This window comes from Chiloscyllium plagiosum, chromosome 32, assembly GCF_004010195.1.
Source record: "Chiloscyllium plagiosum isolate BGI_BamShark_2017 chromosome 32, ASM401019v2, whole genome shotgun sequence".
In the NCBI taxonomy this organism is placed as follows: domain Eukaryota; kingdom Metazoa; phylum Chordata; class Chondrichthyes; order Orectolobiformes; family Hemiscylliidae; genus Chiloscyllium; species Chiloscyllium plagiosum.
Genome location: NC_057741.1, coordinates 23,548,530 through 23,565,070, shown reverse-complemented (window position 1 = coordinate 23,565,070; position 16,541 = coordinate 23,548,530). Strand labels below are relative to the sequence as shown.

At 41.6% G+C, this 16,541-nt stretch overlaps 1 protein-coding gene across 1 annotated transcript in view; it reads right to left on the bottom strand.

Annotated features, from left to right (window-relative positions):
- LOC122539417 (limbin-like) overlaps positions 1-16,541 on the bottom strand; it is a 173,184-nt gene that overhangs the window by 119,472 nt on the left and 37,171 nt on the right. The window contains exons 8-10 of the mRNA XM_043674234.1: positions 13,276-13,395; positions 10,666-10,808; positions 1,706-2,030 (exon numbers count right to left, since the gene is read on the bottom strand). Of these exons, the coding sequence (XP_043530169.1) occupies positions 1,706-2,030; positions 10,666-10,808; positions 13,276-13,395 (588 nt within the window). The remainder of the gene's footprint in view (positions 1-1,705; positions 2,031-10,665; positions 10,809-13,275; positions 13,396-16,541) is intronic.

Genomic DNA, 16,541 nt, shown 5'->3' with positions numbered 1-16,541 from the left:
TCTCAACCCCACCCCCACTCCGGCTTATCACCCTCACCTTAACCTCCTTCCACCTATCGCATTTCCAACGCCCCCGCATTTCCAACGCCCCTCCCCCAAGTCCCTCCTCCCTACCTTTTATCTTAGCCTGCTTGGCACACTTTCCTCATTCCTGAAGAAGGGCTCATGTCTGAAACGTCGATTCTCCTGCTCCTTGGATGCTGCCTGACCTGCTGCGCTTTTCCAGCAACACATTTTCAGCTCTGATCTCCAACATCTGCAGTCCTCACTTTCTCCTAAAATATGGCCCTTCCCTTCAGTATCCTTTCACCAGTGCCTCCAGGTCCCAGTCTGCAAAGCAGGGTGTTAACCTTCCATTCTGGGCCACGTCCTCAGCGATAGCAGTTGAGCACCCTAGTGCGAAGGACAGATCCTGGCTCGCAGTATCTAAAATGGTGTGTAACTAGGTGTCATTAGCACAAATGTTGCAAAGTCCCAACACCACCGAGTCCCCCCCGCATCTGTCACACAACATTAATCTATAAGCAGGGGACCAAAACATCCATTTGTATCAACAATAAGGTGAAGAGCGAAAGATTGTGTGGGAAAAGTCCCTGTGAGCCATGGTGAATGGGTGCCATGAATCTCACCTGACAAGATAGAACAAAAATGGGAAAATTTCATCCACAGGAAAAAGATGCTGGAGTTTTGCAAGAGTCTATACAGTCATGTTTCTACATCAAAATAGCTGGAAAAAACAGCACACATTCAGAGCAAGAAATACAGATCAAGTACTCATTCTGCGCAATGTGGTATTTCCCATACAGCAGTAATTTGGCAATAAAGCTACCAAATACCGAACAACACGTCCCTTTGGCTGTTTGAAAAACTCAAAGTAGTTTCCAACATTAAATGTGATTCTCTAGTTGAGAAACATTTACTAAATAATGCGATCTTGGAGAAGATTTACTAAATAATCCTGAGTGTGTGAGGAATTATGTTGACAATCAATTTAGAATTACTGTCCAGTCTAGTTCTGCTCCCTACAGCCCCATGCTATAGAAAGTCACACCATAGTAAACCGCTATAGAAAATCATGCTGCACAAGATGGTATAGAAAATTGCTATACTGTTCAGTAGAAAATTTGCGTTATTCAAACAGCGTGCACAGTTCATCAATCGTATTGTAGCCAACTCGTGTTAATGAAATGCTCGTTATACCTGAACAACCTGTATAGGCTTTCAGTGTAACACCTTGTGTATACTGGAAGCTAAATACATTAATACACAGAGCCGTCATCCTTGCAGGCAGAAAGACAATGTACATACTCTGCCTTTCAACTCTACAAAATAGGTGACCAATGATTTCTGGTTCATTTTTCAGCCAATACCCTAACCAAAGTCAATCTTGCTTAAAATTTAAACAAAAGATAAATAAAAGTTAGTTATTGTATAGCTGTACATATAACATCAGTCACAGTCCATTTAGCTCTCATACAGTATAAATGCTGTTTTCCCTTTGGTAATTTTTGCGAATTGTCCTGATGAATGCAAGATAAAAAGATTTGATAAAATTAGATTTTTTTTCAGCAATACTCAAGACCCTAAATACAGATTTCTAAGGCTGTTCATTCGTAAAATATGATACATGACATGGCAATACTCTGAGATACTCTCTCTCTGTTGTATCTGACTAAAACAAAAACTACCACAGGCCTTCACATACCTGTTCATCCATTTTCTGTATGAGCAGCTCAGTTTCTTCTTCCTCTTCCCTTTGTCTCAAATGAAGAGCTGCCATTCTCTCGCCAGTCTCTTGGTCGCTTTGAGCCGCTAATGCAGCTAACACCCCATCATGCTCTATCCATAGCCTGGTTTCCATCTCCTCAAACTGTCTTTGGAAGACACTGCTGAACCTTTCCTCTAAAGCTGGTGAAAGGTCTTCCTTAGGTTTAAGGTTCCTCAGCAACAACACAATGGCATCGATGTGCATTTGTTTGCGACAGTATTCCAGATGTGTATCCATCTGTATGGAGTTCCATATGTGCAAACTGTAAAAGAAAACTGAACGTTAGACTGTCTCTAATTTATGTGGTCAGGAATGTAAACAAGAACAATATTTCAGATTAAGAAAGAAACCACCAATACTGGAAGCAGAAGCTCTAAATAGTGCAAACACACATGCAGACGTCTTAAAAGTTCATTTATTTTGATGTTATTTCTGTAAGAATGTACAACCAGTGACTCATGTCATTGAAGACTGAGGTCATGATAGGCTAACAATCAAACACGATGTAACACAAATAGAATGGTTTCGTTATTTCTGACAAAGCGAGGAGGATGCGGTTTCTTTCAACAGATTTTAAGCAGTCATGAGTTGAATGATGCATAAACATAATTGATGTCGAGTTTTTATTTTTGTTGATACGTGTAATGTGAATGAAATGCAACTGGACCCCAGCTATGCCAAACACTCTTTCAGTCTCAGGCATGGGGTTCTTTAAGACATATTCAAACACTGCTAAATTTCCCATCTCTTCAACTCTAAAGTTTATATCTAAGTTTCAACTATTGATGTTTTTAAAGAGAAAAATACTATAGCCAGAAACAGATCACGGACATGTAACATTAGTAAGTCACATAATTTGTGTGATTCCAGAGTTAACTGAACACCAAAGGAAATTGCTGCAGGTAGTGGAAATTAGAAATAAAACAAAAACACGCTGGAAATACTCAGCTGGTTGGACAACATCCACAAAGAGAGAAGCAGAGCTAACTTTTCAGGTCAAGATGATCTTCCATCAGAAGGGGATGATGAACGGTCTTCTCAACCTGAGATCTTGGGCCTGGATTTTCATCCTTGAAGCAGGTAGTGGGTGTCAGGAAACCTCCCAGCTCAGCCCACTCCCACTGAGAGAAAGTGAGCACAATGGAAGGAATATTGTTGCTAGGGAGGTAGGTGCTTCATACCCAGTTGTGCCAGCTGACAAGGACTACCAGGTGTGGAGTCGGGCAGTTTAAAATGCCTGCCTTGGCACTGTGGCATTCTGTCTCAGTTAGAAAACAACCAGAATGGGTGTTCAGCTATTAGCTGCCATGCATTTCCCATGTCCAATCCACAATACTACATGCTCCCTCCTGCAATCCTTCCATGCCAGGCTATAGTAATTCCATCGCCATACTCAAAATGAAAACAGTATTTTTCAGGGGATGTGGGCACCATGGCTGGGCCAGCATTTATTGCTCATCTCCAGTTGCCCTTGAGAAGGTGGTGGTGTGTTGCCTTCTTGAACAGCGGCCATCAATTGTGGCGCAGGTACTCTCACAATGTCATTGAACAGGGCATGATTTGGAGATGCCGGTGTTGGACTGGGGTGTACAAAGTGAAAAATCACACAACACCAGCTAGTATGCTTCCACTTAAACCTATTGGACTATAACCTGGTGTTGTGTGATTTTTAACATTGAACAGAGCATTCTGGAGCAACACTGAAGTAAAAGTAATATATTTCCCAAGTCTGGGTAATGAGAGGTTTGAAGGGGAATGTGCATAGTGGTGGCGTTCCAATGTATTTGCTGCCCTTGTCTTTCTAGATGCCCATTGTTGAGGGTTATGAGGGGCATGGATAGGGTAAGTAGGCAAAGTCTTTTCCCTGGGGTCAGGGAGTCCAGAACTCGATGGCATAGGTTTAGGATAAAAGGGGAAAGATATAAAAGAGTCCTAAGGGGCAACTTTTTCACACAGAGGGTGGTACATGTATGGAATGAGCTGCTAGAGGATGTGGTGGAGGCTGGTACAATTGCAACATTTAAGAGGCATTTGGATGGGTATATGAATAGGAAGGGTTTGGAGGGATATGGGCCAGGTGCTGGCAGGTGGGACTAGATTGGGTTGGGATATCTGGTCGGCAGGGACGGGTTGGACCGAAGGGTCTGGTTCCATGCTGTACATCTCTATGACTCTATAAGTAGCCTTGGTGTATTTCTGCATCTTGTAGATGGCACACATTGCTGCTACTGAGCATCGGTGGTGGAGGGAGTTAGATTTGTGGATATGGTGCCAATCAAGAGGGTTTTTCAGTCTGGATGGTGTCACGCTTCAAATGTTGTTGGAGCATCCTTAATTCCTGCAAGTGGGGAGCATTCCACCACATTCCTGACTTGTCCCTCGCAGATTGTGGACAGGGTCTGGGCAATCAGGACGTAGCCTTAAAGTGAATAGTAGATATACTATGTAAAAAACAAATCATTCATTGATAACTTTCTACCGTGTTAAAAAGAGTTTTTTAAAAACAACACAGCAATAAAAATGGACAAATCTAGCCCCTTTAGATTTCATTCACAGAAACTGAAAATCTTAAAATTCCTTTACCTTTTGCAAGGAAACATTGACACCAAGTGATCAGACAACCGAGATGTGTCAATCAAGTGAGAGCTCAGGTGTTTCAAGAAAATGTTTGGATGTCTTGGCTCTCAGCCAAGCATATATAATGGGCAAAAGGCAATCGCTCTGGGAATGCGAATTCAATCCCACCCTGGCAGCTGGTCAAATTTGAATTTAATTAATAAATCTTGAATAGAAAGCTTTTTCTCAATACGGTGACCATGTAAGCATATCAATCATCATAAAACCCCGACTGCTGCACTAATATCCGTCAGGGAAGGAAACATGCTGTCCTTACTGGATCTGGCTCCTATGTGACTGCAAACCCATAGCAATATAGGTGACTTCACTGCCTTCTGAAATGGCTTTATTCAGGGCAGTTAGGGATAGACAATAATTTGGGAAAAAGTGAGGACTGCAGATGTTGGAGATCAGAGTCGAGCGTGTGATGCTGGAAAAGCACAGGTCAGGCAGCATCCGAGGAGCAGGAGAATCGACATTTCAAGCATAGAGCTCTGTGCTCGAAACATCAATTCTCCTGCTCCTTAGATGCTGACTGACCGGGTGTGCTTTTCCAGCACCACACTCGGAGACAATAACGTGCTGGCCTTGACAGCAGCAGCCACACCTCATGAATAATTAAAGAAGAAGAAAGCAAACTATTTTGGTACATCACAAAGCAAATGGTTAACCAATGAACTCCAATATCCATTCCTTACACAGTGAAGCCTGAGACAGACAATAAAGAAAGGAAGAAGAAAAGAAGCAGGTGGATTAGAGGAGTAGAGACAAAAAGGTAGAAGGTTGCTCAGTATCTAGTAGTTAAAAAAATTCCTGGTGTTATTCCCCACTGCTATTGCACCACAAGGGAGGATACTCAATAGTTATATGCATTCTGCCAGAACGATGCCAAATTTCTGAAATTATTTTAGCAGTATAACATTTTAATGCTGCATTAAAGATTCAAAAGGAAATTCAAGACACTTTAGTGGCAAATGAATTTCTTTTAAAGAACTGCTGGAGGGAATCTAATCCTTTGGGTCGTTAGAGTTGAAATACTGCGCATGGAATTCAGTTACATTAATGAACCATATGCTGCCATATACCAAACCAACCGGATTATAAGAACTTCATTCCACAGAATAAAATTAAAAAGGATCACTGCTTTTGCTCTAAAAAGCAATACAGCATATAGAAGGACAAGTAGAAATAACAAAGTAAAATAAAGTGAGTGAATAATTAGGTTGAGAGATGCCAGTCTGTATATCAGAGCAGCAATATAAAAAAAAACGATAAGAGTCTAACAAAGAATGGTGCTTGTTTTAGCACAGAAGGTGGTAATTTGGCCGTCATGTCTGTGCCAACATTAGATTTGGCATCAAACTCAAAATATCTGAGGCTTTATTAATCTGACTAACAGTATCAAAAGATTATACTTAACCAAGGTAAAATCCATGAAATGTCAGGAGTCATAAAGGACCAAATTAAAGCCCTAAGTTTCAAACAGATGATCGGATAATTAGGGTTGGACATTTCATCATGGATGAGATCATACTTTCCCACATACTAATCCATCTGCCAATTTCTTGCCCACTTGCTTCATTGATCTATAACCTTTTACACATTTCTTGGATGGAATCTTCCACACCCACCTGGAGCTTTTAGAACTTCATTGGCAGGAAGCACAAATTCAGTTTTTCTGACAGGAGACCTTTTTTTTTAAAAAAAAAGACACTCCTTGATAGTCAAATGGCTAATAGTAAATGCTTGGAAACAGTTAGTGGAAATGATCAGTGTTATGACAACTTCACTTATAATTATTCTTGTGCAATTGAATTTAAAAGATTGTGGAGTCCTTTTTCAAAATGAGGTCCATGATAGGGCATTGGAACTCTTTTTTTTAAACAAAGCATTTCTTGGTAGTCATATATCTTACAATAACTCTTGTTTACTGCAGATCAGCTACCTAATGGGTCTGTCAGGTTTTAGTTTCTGCTCTGGATACCATTCAGAGTAGCTGGGGAGAAGCCTTCCAAAAGAAATGGACTCTTCAGTTCTAATCTCCTGCTTGTGGAAAATAACCCATATTGTGGTTCCAGTGTGGTACCTGGAGCCTGTTCTAGCTGCTCTCACATTAGAAACCATTAAAAGAGTTTGTTGCTATTTCATGAATGACTGTGCCTGCAAAGATCCCCAGAAACCGCGGAGAGTGTTGGGTGAAATCTGACTGTGTGAAGGGCTTATGCTTGAAACGTTGATTCTTCTGCTCCTCGGGTGCTGCCTGACCTGCTGTGCTTTTCCAGCACCACTCTCTCCACTCTGATCTCCAGCATCTGCAGGCCTCACTCTCTCCTAGAATGCCAAAAAGTGTCCAACTGACAACTGTCTTAGCATTTCAAACTTTATCCTTTTTGTTTCAAGAGGTGAAGACATATTGGCTAAGTGTTTTTAGTCTCTGCAGAGAGAAATCAATTTTCTTCACCTTACCTGGTGATGTGTTTTTAAGACATGTAGAGGTTGTGATCATTTATGTCATCATGTTACAAACTGCATGTTTTAATCAGCTTGATATCTCTATGAAAAAGGTTTTGTTTTATATAAATCAATAATTTTGGAATTTTAAAGAAATCTGGTTAATGGATCTTTGATTTCTAAATCTAATATAGATAAAATATATAATTAGCCATATAGGTAACGGAGTAAAGCATTCAAGTTTATGTTATGATAACTCGATGAGCAGCCATTGCTGAGTTCCCTCTAATCAAGGGAGTATTGACTGTGACCATTCCTGTGTGCTCACTATTTAGGAGTCTGTCATGATACTTACAATCTGCATAACTCTCAAGTTCCTCAAACCTTCACTCCTCTGCATCACTTCCAGAGTAATTCGTGGGTGATAAGGGGTACCCCAAAAGGCATGGCTAATGAGCACAGTGTGAATCCTTCAGCCAATGCCAAACAATGTTGCAAGGTTCACCAAGCATCCAGTAAGGCCATCATTAGATATACAACGTTCGATGCTTCTGTTCCCTGGACTGCTCAGAAGAGCCATTCAAAGCCACCATTGTGGCTGTATCCTTGTCCCACGTGAGCCCTTTCTGGCAATCTAGCAGATATGGTCATTCTCCTAGTTGTGAAGGAAGGTCAGTGAACTATTGGTGCATGAGTCACTGAGTCTTGTATAGTGTATCCTTTTATCATTTTAAGAGCAAGCCTTGACTGATGTGTAAGAGACAGCAGCTTTGTGATGCAAGTAGTGCTACCTTGATAGCTGTAACTAAGTGACAGATATTGATTGTCCTCAAAGCATCTGATGGATATTCTTGACATCCAGTCTCATCTGTGAGAGTCCTCTGCAGTGGCAACCTGACAATGCGAGCTCACAGGGCTGTGAAGCATTCAGTAGACAATGATACATATCTTGGCTGAGTGCAGTACAACATTCATCCTCTTGAGGCACTGAAACCAGGGTCTCTTGATCTTCTACAGCTACAGGGAGAGGCTGAATAGGTTGGGTTTTCCCTGGAGTGTCGGAGGCTGAGGGGTGACCTTATATAGAGGTTTATAAAATCATGAGGGGCATGGATATGGTAAACAGACAAGGTCTTTTCACTAGGGAGGGGGAGTTCAGAATTAGAGGACATAGTTTTAGGGTGAGAAGGGAAAGATATAAAAGGGACCTGAGGGGCAACTTTTTCACACAGAGGGTGGTGTGTGTATAGATCAAGCTGCCAGAGGAAATGGTGGAGGCTGCTAAATTGCAACATTTAAAAGGCATCTGGATGGGTATACAAATATGAAGGGTTTAGAGGGATATGGGCCAAGTGCTGACAAATGAGACTAGATTAGGTTGGGATATCCAGTTGGTGTGGACAAGTTGGACTGAAGGGTATATTTCCATGCTGTTCATCTCTAGGACTGTCATGGGTGCTGGCCTCTCCAGTCACCTCTGCCCAACAAAGTTCACCCTATGTTGCTCAGCAGCTGGGAAATTCTACGCACATTGATCAGCATGCTGACACATTGATTCTGCATGCCTCTGCCTAGCATGGATATTGAACAGCAGCAAGAAACATTAGAGGGAATGTCACTGTCCATGTTTCCTTCATCAGTTGGCCTGGTCTGCTGTCCCCACTCCCTGGGAAAAGAACTTCCCTTTGGCCCTCTCTGCATATCCCTGTTGCAGAGAGTGAAAAGTTGTCAGGGTACCTTGTAAATATGATGGGAGAGCAGCATGATGGTCCTCTGGGACAACATTGAGTTTACCTTCAACTACTGACACCAGAAGGCAGCACAATGGCTTATTGGTTAGTGGTGATGCCTTACAGTGCCAGGGAACCAGGCAACAGTCTGTGTGGAGTTTGCACATTCTTCCAGTGTGGATTTCCTCCAGGTGTTCTGGTTTCCTCTCACAGTTCAAAGATATGCAGGGTCTGGTGAACTGGTCAGGCTAAATTTCCCATAATATCCAGGGATGTGCAGGCTAGGTGGATTAGCCATAGGAAATGCAGGATTACAAGGATAGAGTTGGATGATCTTCTGAGAGCCAGTATGGACTCAATTGGCCTGCTTCCATACTGTAGGGATTCTATGATTCTAAGTTGGAACCTGGAAACACCCTGTGGGGACCGAACAGAAGCTCCAATTCGCTTACTCATAGAATTTGGAATTTTATCCATCTGCACATTTTTTAAGATAGGAAGAACGTCATTGCAGAAGAAAACCTGACCAACCTCTAAATTAGAGTACCTCCTGCTTTTAGGCCTGCCTCTACAGTGAGTCTCAAACAGAAGACACCACCCTCTATCTCTCTTTACAACTGGCTTTCCTAGCTATCTTTGTGTCATTGGCACATTCAGTTCCTGTAAAGTTAAGCGAGTTATATTTTCATTCTAAATATGGCTACTAAGCATGTGCAAAAGGACCTTGTCCGTAGTGATCGCAGATCATTTGGAACTGAGTCAGTAGGGCTCTAAGTAAGATGTCCTCTCTGCATATCCTGTGTATGTAGTTATGTTCAATAAAGCTTGTTTCTGTACATTCAGAAGTATGTAAATCTTACACTATCACAGTCACTCCAAAGTGATTCATACAGGTTGTAAATAGTTGTCATCCAGTGCTGATCATTGTGGTACTTAACTAACTCCAGCTTGCCAACATGAAAAATGGCACATTTATTACTACCCTCTGCTCACTCTATCCATGATAAAAGCTAGTTAGACCCCCACTGTGTAGAAGAACAAGAATGTACTGGACAGATTACAGGTCAGATTTATGAGGACCTCACCAGAATTGGAAAATTTTCACTTCCAGGTTTTGATAGAATGATTGTTTTGTTTTCTTTGTCACAGATGACGCTGGTGGTAGATTTATTTGGGGTGCGCATAATGATGATTTAATTGGGGTGCGCATAATGATGATTTAAATTAGGTGTGTATAATGATGAGGAGCTGAAAGACAGGGGATTAGAAAGAACCTCTTTCCCTTGGCAGAGGTTTCAATAGCTAGGAATTGCAGAATTATAGTAATTGGCAGAAGGAACAATGGGGAGCAGCAACTGGATAGTGGGTGTCAAAAACTCACGACTCAAAAAAGGGCAATTATCACCATCACATGGAAACTGTGCTTAGACGACACTTCTTGGTCTCAGCAGCCTCTGTCTGCACCATACGGTTTTGAAATTCTGAAGTAAGTAAACATGCACTTTAAGCCTTCCACTCTGGGAGGCCTGTAATGCCTAAAAAGCAGGAAAGACACAACCCTACTGCTAAGCCAGTGTCCTTTTCAAGTCAATTTCAAAATTTTCTTTTTGGACAGTAATGTAGGAAGAACAAATGATCTACTTGGGTAATTTTGAAAAAGAACTTAACAAAGGTCTGAATCATGTTCTGTGGGCATTCAAGCACTGGCATTATTTCAGTGGTTCAATGTTAATCAGACATATCCCAGCTGTGCTTTGCTGAGCCTGTTGGTGCACACATCATACCGTCAGACAGTGTGATTTAGTCTGGGACCAATTTAGTTAGTCTGAAATGAGAATACAATGCCACCATCTGAATTAGTGAAGAGTTAATTCTTCCACCGACATTCTCCCAGTCTGTGGCAATATTGATTTCCTGCCGTATGATTATTTCTGAAACCCGCTTGTAACAGTGACTTAATAATTTTATCTTCAAACACCAGTCCTTAACTTTGTCAAAGTGTAACATGGCTTGCCTCAGTAAAGTTTGCCTTCCCAAAATAATGATAACAGTGTACAAAACCAAGTATTTACTTGGATAATTCTTAAAAATAATCCTTACTCATTAAAAGCCTGCATCATGTTCTCTGGATCATCAAGCATCAAAATGCTGATCGCTTTGTCCTCAATTTGGAGGTATTTCTCAAAATGCTCTGCTGCATCACCGATTGGTGTGCAACTAAATTCTGACAGTTCCTTTTCCACCTATAAATAAACACAGTATAAGTTGCATACTTTGTTTTAGCCAAGACAAAATAGACTAAACATTGTACAGCAGATTGAGCCAGAATGGTGAATAGGCTCACCATTCCTAAATGCTGAGCCCTTGATCAGAAAGGTAGCATGTTGGGGAATCACTGTATGAATCTCAGATATTTAATTGTTTTTGAGAAGGTGCAACTGCAATGCAAGTCACTGGGTCATGTGTATGCACCTTCTACATTATAAAATAGCCTCAACAACTTGCGAGCAGGATGCCTGACCGAGTCTTTGGCTGAGTTAGAGTGCAATGTGTACAATACCTAAACAATAAAATGCACTGAATAGAAGTGGGTGAAATTAGTGGTGTCACCAACAATTAGAGGGCATCTGCCAGAAATGCAGTTGCAAAGATCATCCTGTAATTCTACAGCTACTTTTTGGGGCTAAAAGAATCAAGTTCACTCTTTAACTCTCAACATTCAGAAGACTAAATAACAGAATTATTTAGGGGAACTGGCATATTCGTTTAGGGGATAGATTATTAGAGACAGAGTGGTACACATTTAGTTTTTTGAATGTTGAGAGTTAAAGAGTGAACTTCATTCTTTTAGCCCCAAGACTTACAGAATGATCTTTGCAACTCTATTTCTGGCAGATTCACCCTAATTGTCGGTGACACTGTCAATTTCAGGTGACTCAGACTAAGAATATTCCTACACTAAATTAAATTCCAAAAGAAGGGCCTACCATTTGTGGTTAACAAAATAAGTTAGGGAAAGCCATCAAACTGAATGAAAACGCATCTAACTGTGAAAAGATGTGGCAGGTCAGGTGATTGGGCTGAATGGCATAAGGATAATAAAGTGGAAGAAATTACAGAAAGAGAGAAACCTAACTAGAAACGCAAAAACAGAAAGTGAGAGTTACTACAGATATTCAAAAGGGAAAAGAGAAAGAAAGAAGCATGAGTTTTGTTCCTTTACAGTGTGAGAGTAGTGAGTTAATGGCTGACATCAAGGAAAAGCCAATGCAGTGAACAAATATTTTGCTTCAATATTCACTACAGAGCATACATAAACATTTTATTAATAGCTATCAGTAAGAAGGTGAAAGGGAGAGAGGAATGGGTGAAATTACAATCACAAGGCAAGCAGTACTAAGCAAACTGATGGAGCTATGGACTGACTAGTTTCTGGACCCAGATGAACTTTACCTTCAAGTCTTCAAAGAGATGGATAATAAGATTATAGATGTGTGGATGTTAATTCCTCAAAATTCTGCCCTTGTGTTAGAACACTTGAGTTGAGTTATTTGCTCCTTCAGTGGCTAAATAAACATTTCCAATGTTAAGAAGTTCAACTGAACACTTTTAGATTTTGCATAAGTTCAGACATGCATTATGGCATTAATCTCTATTGACTGAGGCATAACAATGATGCTTGTTTCTCATATCTTGATTCTCACCCCTTCACCTCTTTTATTAACATTAATTATTAAAACGGTGCACAGAATAATCTAGACAAATAATATTCCACACAAAATGTGTGCAGGTCAATCTGTGGATACACTGAAGAGCCTGAGGTAGTGTGGCAGATTCATTAATTATATATGGGAGCACTAACTGATGGGTATTGGATTCTGAAGGTGTCATTGTATTTAATACAACACTACCCCAGCATTCAGCCATCGGTTTGGGTGGTTTTGGCATTGACAACGTACTGAGTCAAATTAAACAAGATTTCTATCAAACCTACATCACTGCTGATGTGAGATTCAGTAAAACAAAAATACAACAGAAGCCATCACAGGCATGGGAAAATTAATGTTCCAATGGATGCTCTCACAGCAATTACCTAGAAGTGCCTTTAGCACTTTCAATTTCAGGTGTTCTTTTGCTCTTTCATCAAAGTTCTTTCGTTCTTCCATCACAAAAGCAGGAGGAAATTCTCCCCCTGCCAAACTCTGAGAGCTTCTAGATAGATCTTCATTCTTGATTTAGCTTCTGACCTTCAGATAATATTTTATGAACCCCATTAGGATCCACAAGAGATCCCTATTTTGCTACAGATTCTCAAATCACCCCTCTCACGTAAAATAAAATTTTACAATACGACTGTAAGATGTAGGAGCACCTTTCGGTCCATCGAGCCTACTCAACCATTTAATGGGATAATAGCTGATCTGATGATTATCAACTGCATGTTGCTGCCTTATCCCCATAGCCCTTGCTTCCTTTACTGATTAAACATCTGTCTATCTCAGCCGTGAATATACTTAATGGCTTAGACTTGACAGATCTCTGCAGTGAAGAATTGACTACTGTCAAGAGAAAAAATAATCTCTGTTTTAAATGGGTGACCTCTTACTCCAAGAATATGCCCTCTTGCTCTAAAATCTTCCATAATGGGGAAGCAACCATTCTGGCTGATTGTTGCTGGAATCCAACTGAACAACTTGTCAATTCACTGACCTGCTGCTGAGGAGGATTTCTGATTCTTTTGAAGATGATGAGAATCAAACACACCAAGGCAAAAGAAACAACGAATGCAACAATAAACCCAAGAACGTGGATACCGTGATTTGTAGAGCCCTGAAAAGGAAGACAGATTTTAAAAAGGCCAGTCAACTAATCATTTATAACTTCGTGTTCTACAGCCATTCCCTGGAAATCACACACCAAGAAAACGAATAAAGTCTATTACCTTTTATTCCCAACTGTTACTGTAAAAATAGATGCTCAGGGGAAAATATCACAAATATCAGAAATAATAGGCAATTAAACTACTTTTAAATTTAAAAGTAGTGCATTTAAACCAACAGATGTTTCTATTTAGGCAACAGAGTTGACATGATGATTCAAGTGAGGTATTTGGTTTACTTCAGTGAGTTTTGCCACTCCTTGACGGGGGAATTGTACTCAAGATTTCATGTGTTAAAGAACACTGCAATTGAAACTGTGTGTCTTCAACTCTATGGGCATAAATATCCATTGAAGGTGTAACATAATGGATTCAGGAGCATTGTTTTATCGAACCTATACTGGTACAGCAATATAGAAAAGTAGGTTTCTGCTTGCTCCACTATTTTTAAGGACTTCCTTAAATGGTAAGTGCTGGTCCATCAGGAAATTGAATTCAAGTGTTATTTTAGAAGGTAAAATACATCACACTCTGACTCTATAACCAGCAGTTCCATGAGCATTGCACAAAAATTTCACGCTGCCAAATTTAGTGTAAAATCTGTATATGTGAATAAGTCATAGAGGGTAGCAGAATAGATGGATTGAGTAGTTAATAAAGCATATGGTATCCTGAGTTTTATTAATACAAGCAGAGAATACAAGAACATGGAGGCTACACTAACTTTGTATAAGGCTCAAGTTGGCCTCAGCTAGTGTATTTTGTCCAATTCTGGGCTGTGAGCTTTAGGAAGGATGTGAAGACATATGAAACCATGATGAAAAAGGTTTGTGAGAATGATTTCAGAAAGGTAAAACTTCAGTTTGAAAACTAATTGGAACATTTAGGGCTGTTTTTCTGGAGAAAGGAAGGATGGAGATTGGACATAGATATACAAGGCCATGAGACGTCTGGACAGAGAGGATAAGGGGAAACTGACCAACATAAAGAAGACAGAATCTAATCATTGCCCCTTGACATTCAATTGCATTACTATCACAAAAATATCTTCAGGGTTACCACTGAGTGGAAATTCAACCGCACTCCCCATAACACTGCAAGTCAGAGGGAGCAACCCTCATCACCCCAATGCCTGTCCACCATCTACAAGGCATAAATCAGGAGTATGTTAGAATACTTTACAATTTCCTGGATGGGAGCAGGCTGAACACCACTCAAGGAGCTCAACATCATTGAGGAAAAAGTAGCCCTATCCACAATTATCTACATTCAGCCCCTTTATCACTGATGCACAATCGCAGCGTTGTGTACCATTTACAGAATGCAATGCAGCAACTCACCCAGGATCCCCTAGATAGCAAACCCAATACCACTACCGCCTGGAAAACCAAACAGATGTAAATGAACACCAACACCTGGAAATTCCCCTCCAAGGCACACACCGCCCTGACGTGGAACAATAGTGTCATTCCTTCCTTGTGTGGGAACTCCTTTCTTAACACCACCACGACTGTACTTGGGCTGCTATATTTTAGGAAAGCAGGTCACCATCAATTTCTCGAGGGCAATGAGAAATGGATAATAGTCAGTGCTGGCCCAGTCAGCGACACTCACGTCTCACGAATGGATTAAAAATGCTGTGATCCGGCAACATTGTGATTATAATTACCGGTGATTATGTAAACCATATCACAGCATGAAGAAGAATGCTAAAATGTTGTTGCAGTATGCTACCTATTACCACATGGTAAATGACTACACCTTATGCAAAACCAGGCAGGAAAGCAAAGTGAAATCAACCTCCTGCAGCAAACTAGGTTGAACGTACAGCAACACATTCAAACCTCGAGGCTCAGTTTGTATTACCTGCATGTTCTAATTGCTAAACACAAACAAGGGCTTGGACTACCTTTGGTGGAAATGTCTTTACCCCTTAGCAATTTCTCCTTCGAATCCTCCTACTTCCTCCAGACGAAATGAGTAGCCATGGGCACCCGTATGGGCCCCAGCTATGCCAGTCTCTTTGTTGACTACATAGAACAGTCCATCTTCCATAGTTATACCGGCACCATTCCCCAGCTCTTCCTCCTTTACATTGATGACTGTATTGGCGCCACCTCATGCTCCCACGAGGAGGTTGGGCAGTTCAACTTCACCAACACATTCCACCCTGACTATAAGTTCACCTGGACCATCTCTGACACCTCCCTCCCCTTCCTGGACCTCTCCATCTCCATCAATGACGACCGACTCAACACCGATATTTTTTTTTAAACAAACCCACAGACTCCCACAGCAACCTGGATTACATCTCCTCCCACCCTACCTCCTGCAAAAATGCCATCCCATATTCCCAATCCCTCTGCCATATCTGCTCCCAGGAGGACCAGTTCCACCACAGAACACACCAGATGGCCTCCTTCTTTCAAGACTGTAATTTCCCCTCTCACGTGGTTGAAGATGCCCTCCAACGCATCTCATCCACATCCAGCACCTCCGCCCTCAAACCACACACCTCCAACCGTAACAAGGACAGAGGCCCTTCGGTCCTCACCTTCCAGCCCACCAACCTCCACATAAACCGCATCATCCGCCGACATTTCCGCCATCTACAAATAGACCCCACCACCGGGGATATATTTCCCTCCCCACCCCTATCCACTTTCCACAAAGACCGTTCCCTCCATGACTACCTGATCAGGTCCATGCCCCTCCCCAACAACCCACCCTCGCCTCTTGCCACCTTCTCCTGCCACCGTAGGAATTGCAAAACCTGTGCCCACACCTCCCCCCTCACCTCCATCCAGGCCGCAAAGGAGCCTTCCACATCCATCAAAGTTTCACCTGCACTTCCACTAATGTCACTTATTGTATCCGTTGCTCCCAATGCGGTCTCCTTTACATTGGAGAGACTGGACACCTTCTCGCAGAGTGTTTTAGGGAACATCTCCGGGACACCCGCACCAATCAACCCCACTGCCCTGTGGCCAAACATTTCAACTCCCCCTCCCACTCTGCTGAGGACATGCAGGTCCTGGGCCTCCTTCATCGCCACTCCCTCACCACCCGACGCCTGGAGGAAAAACGTCTCATCTTC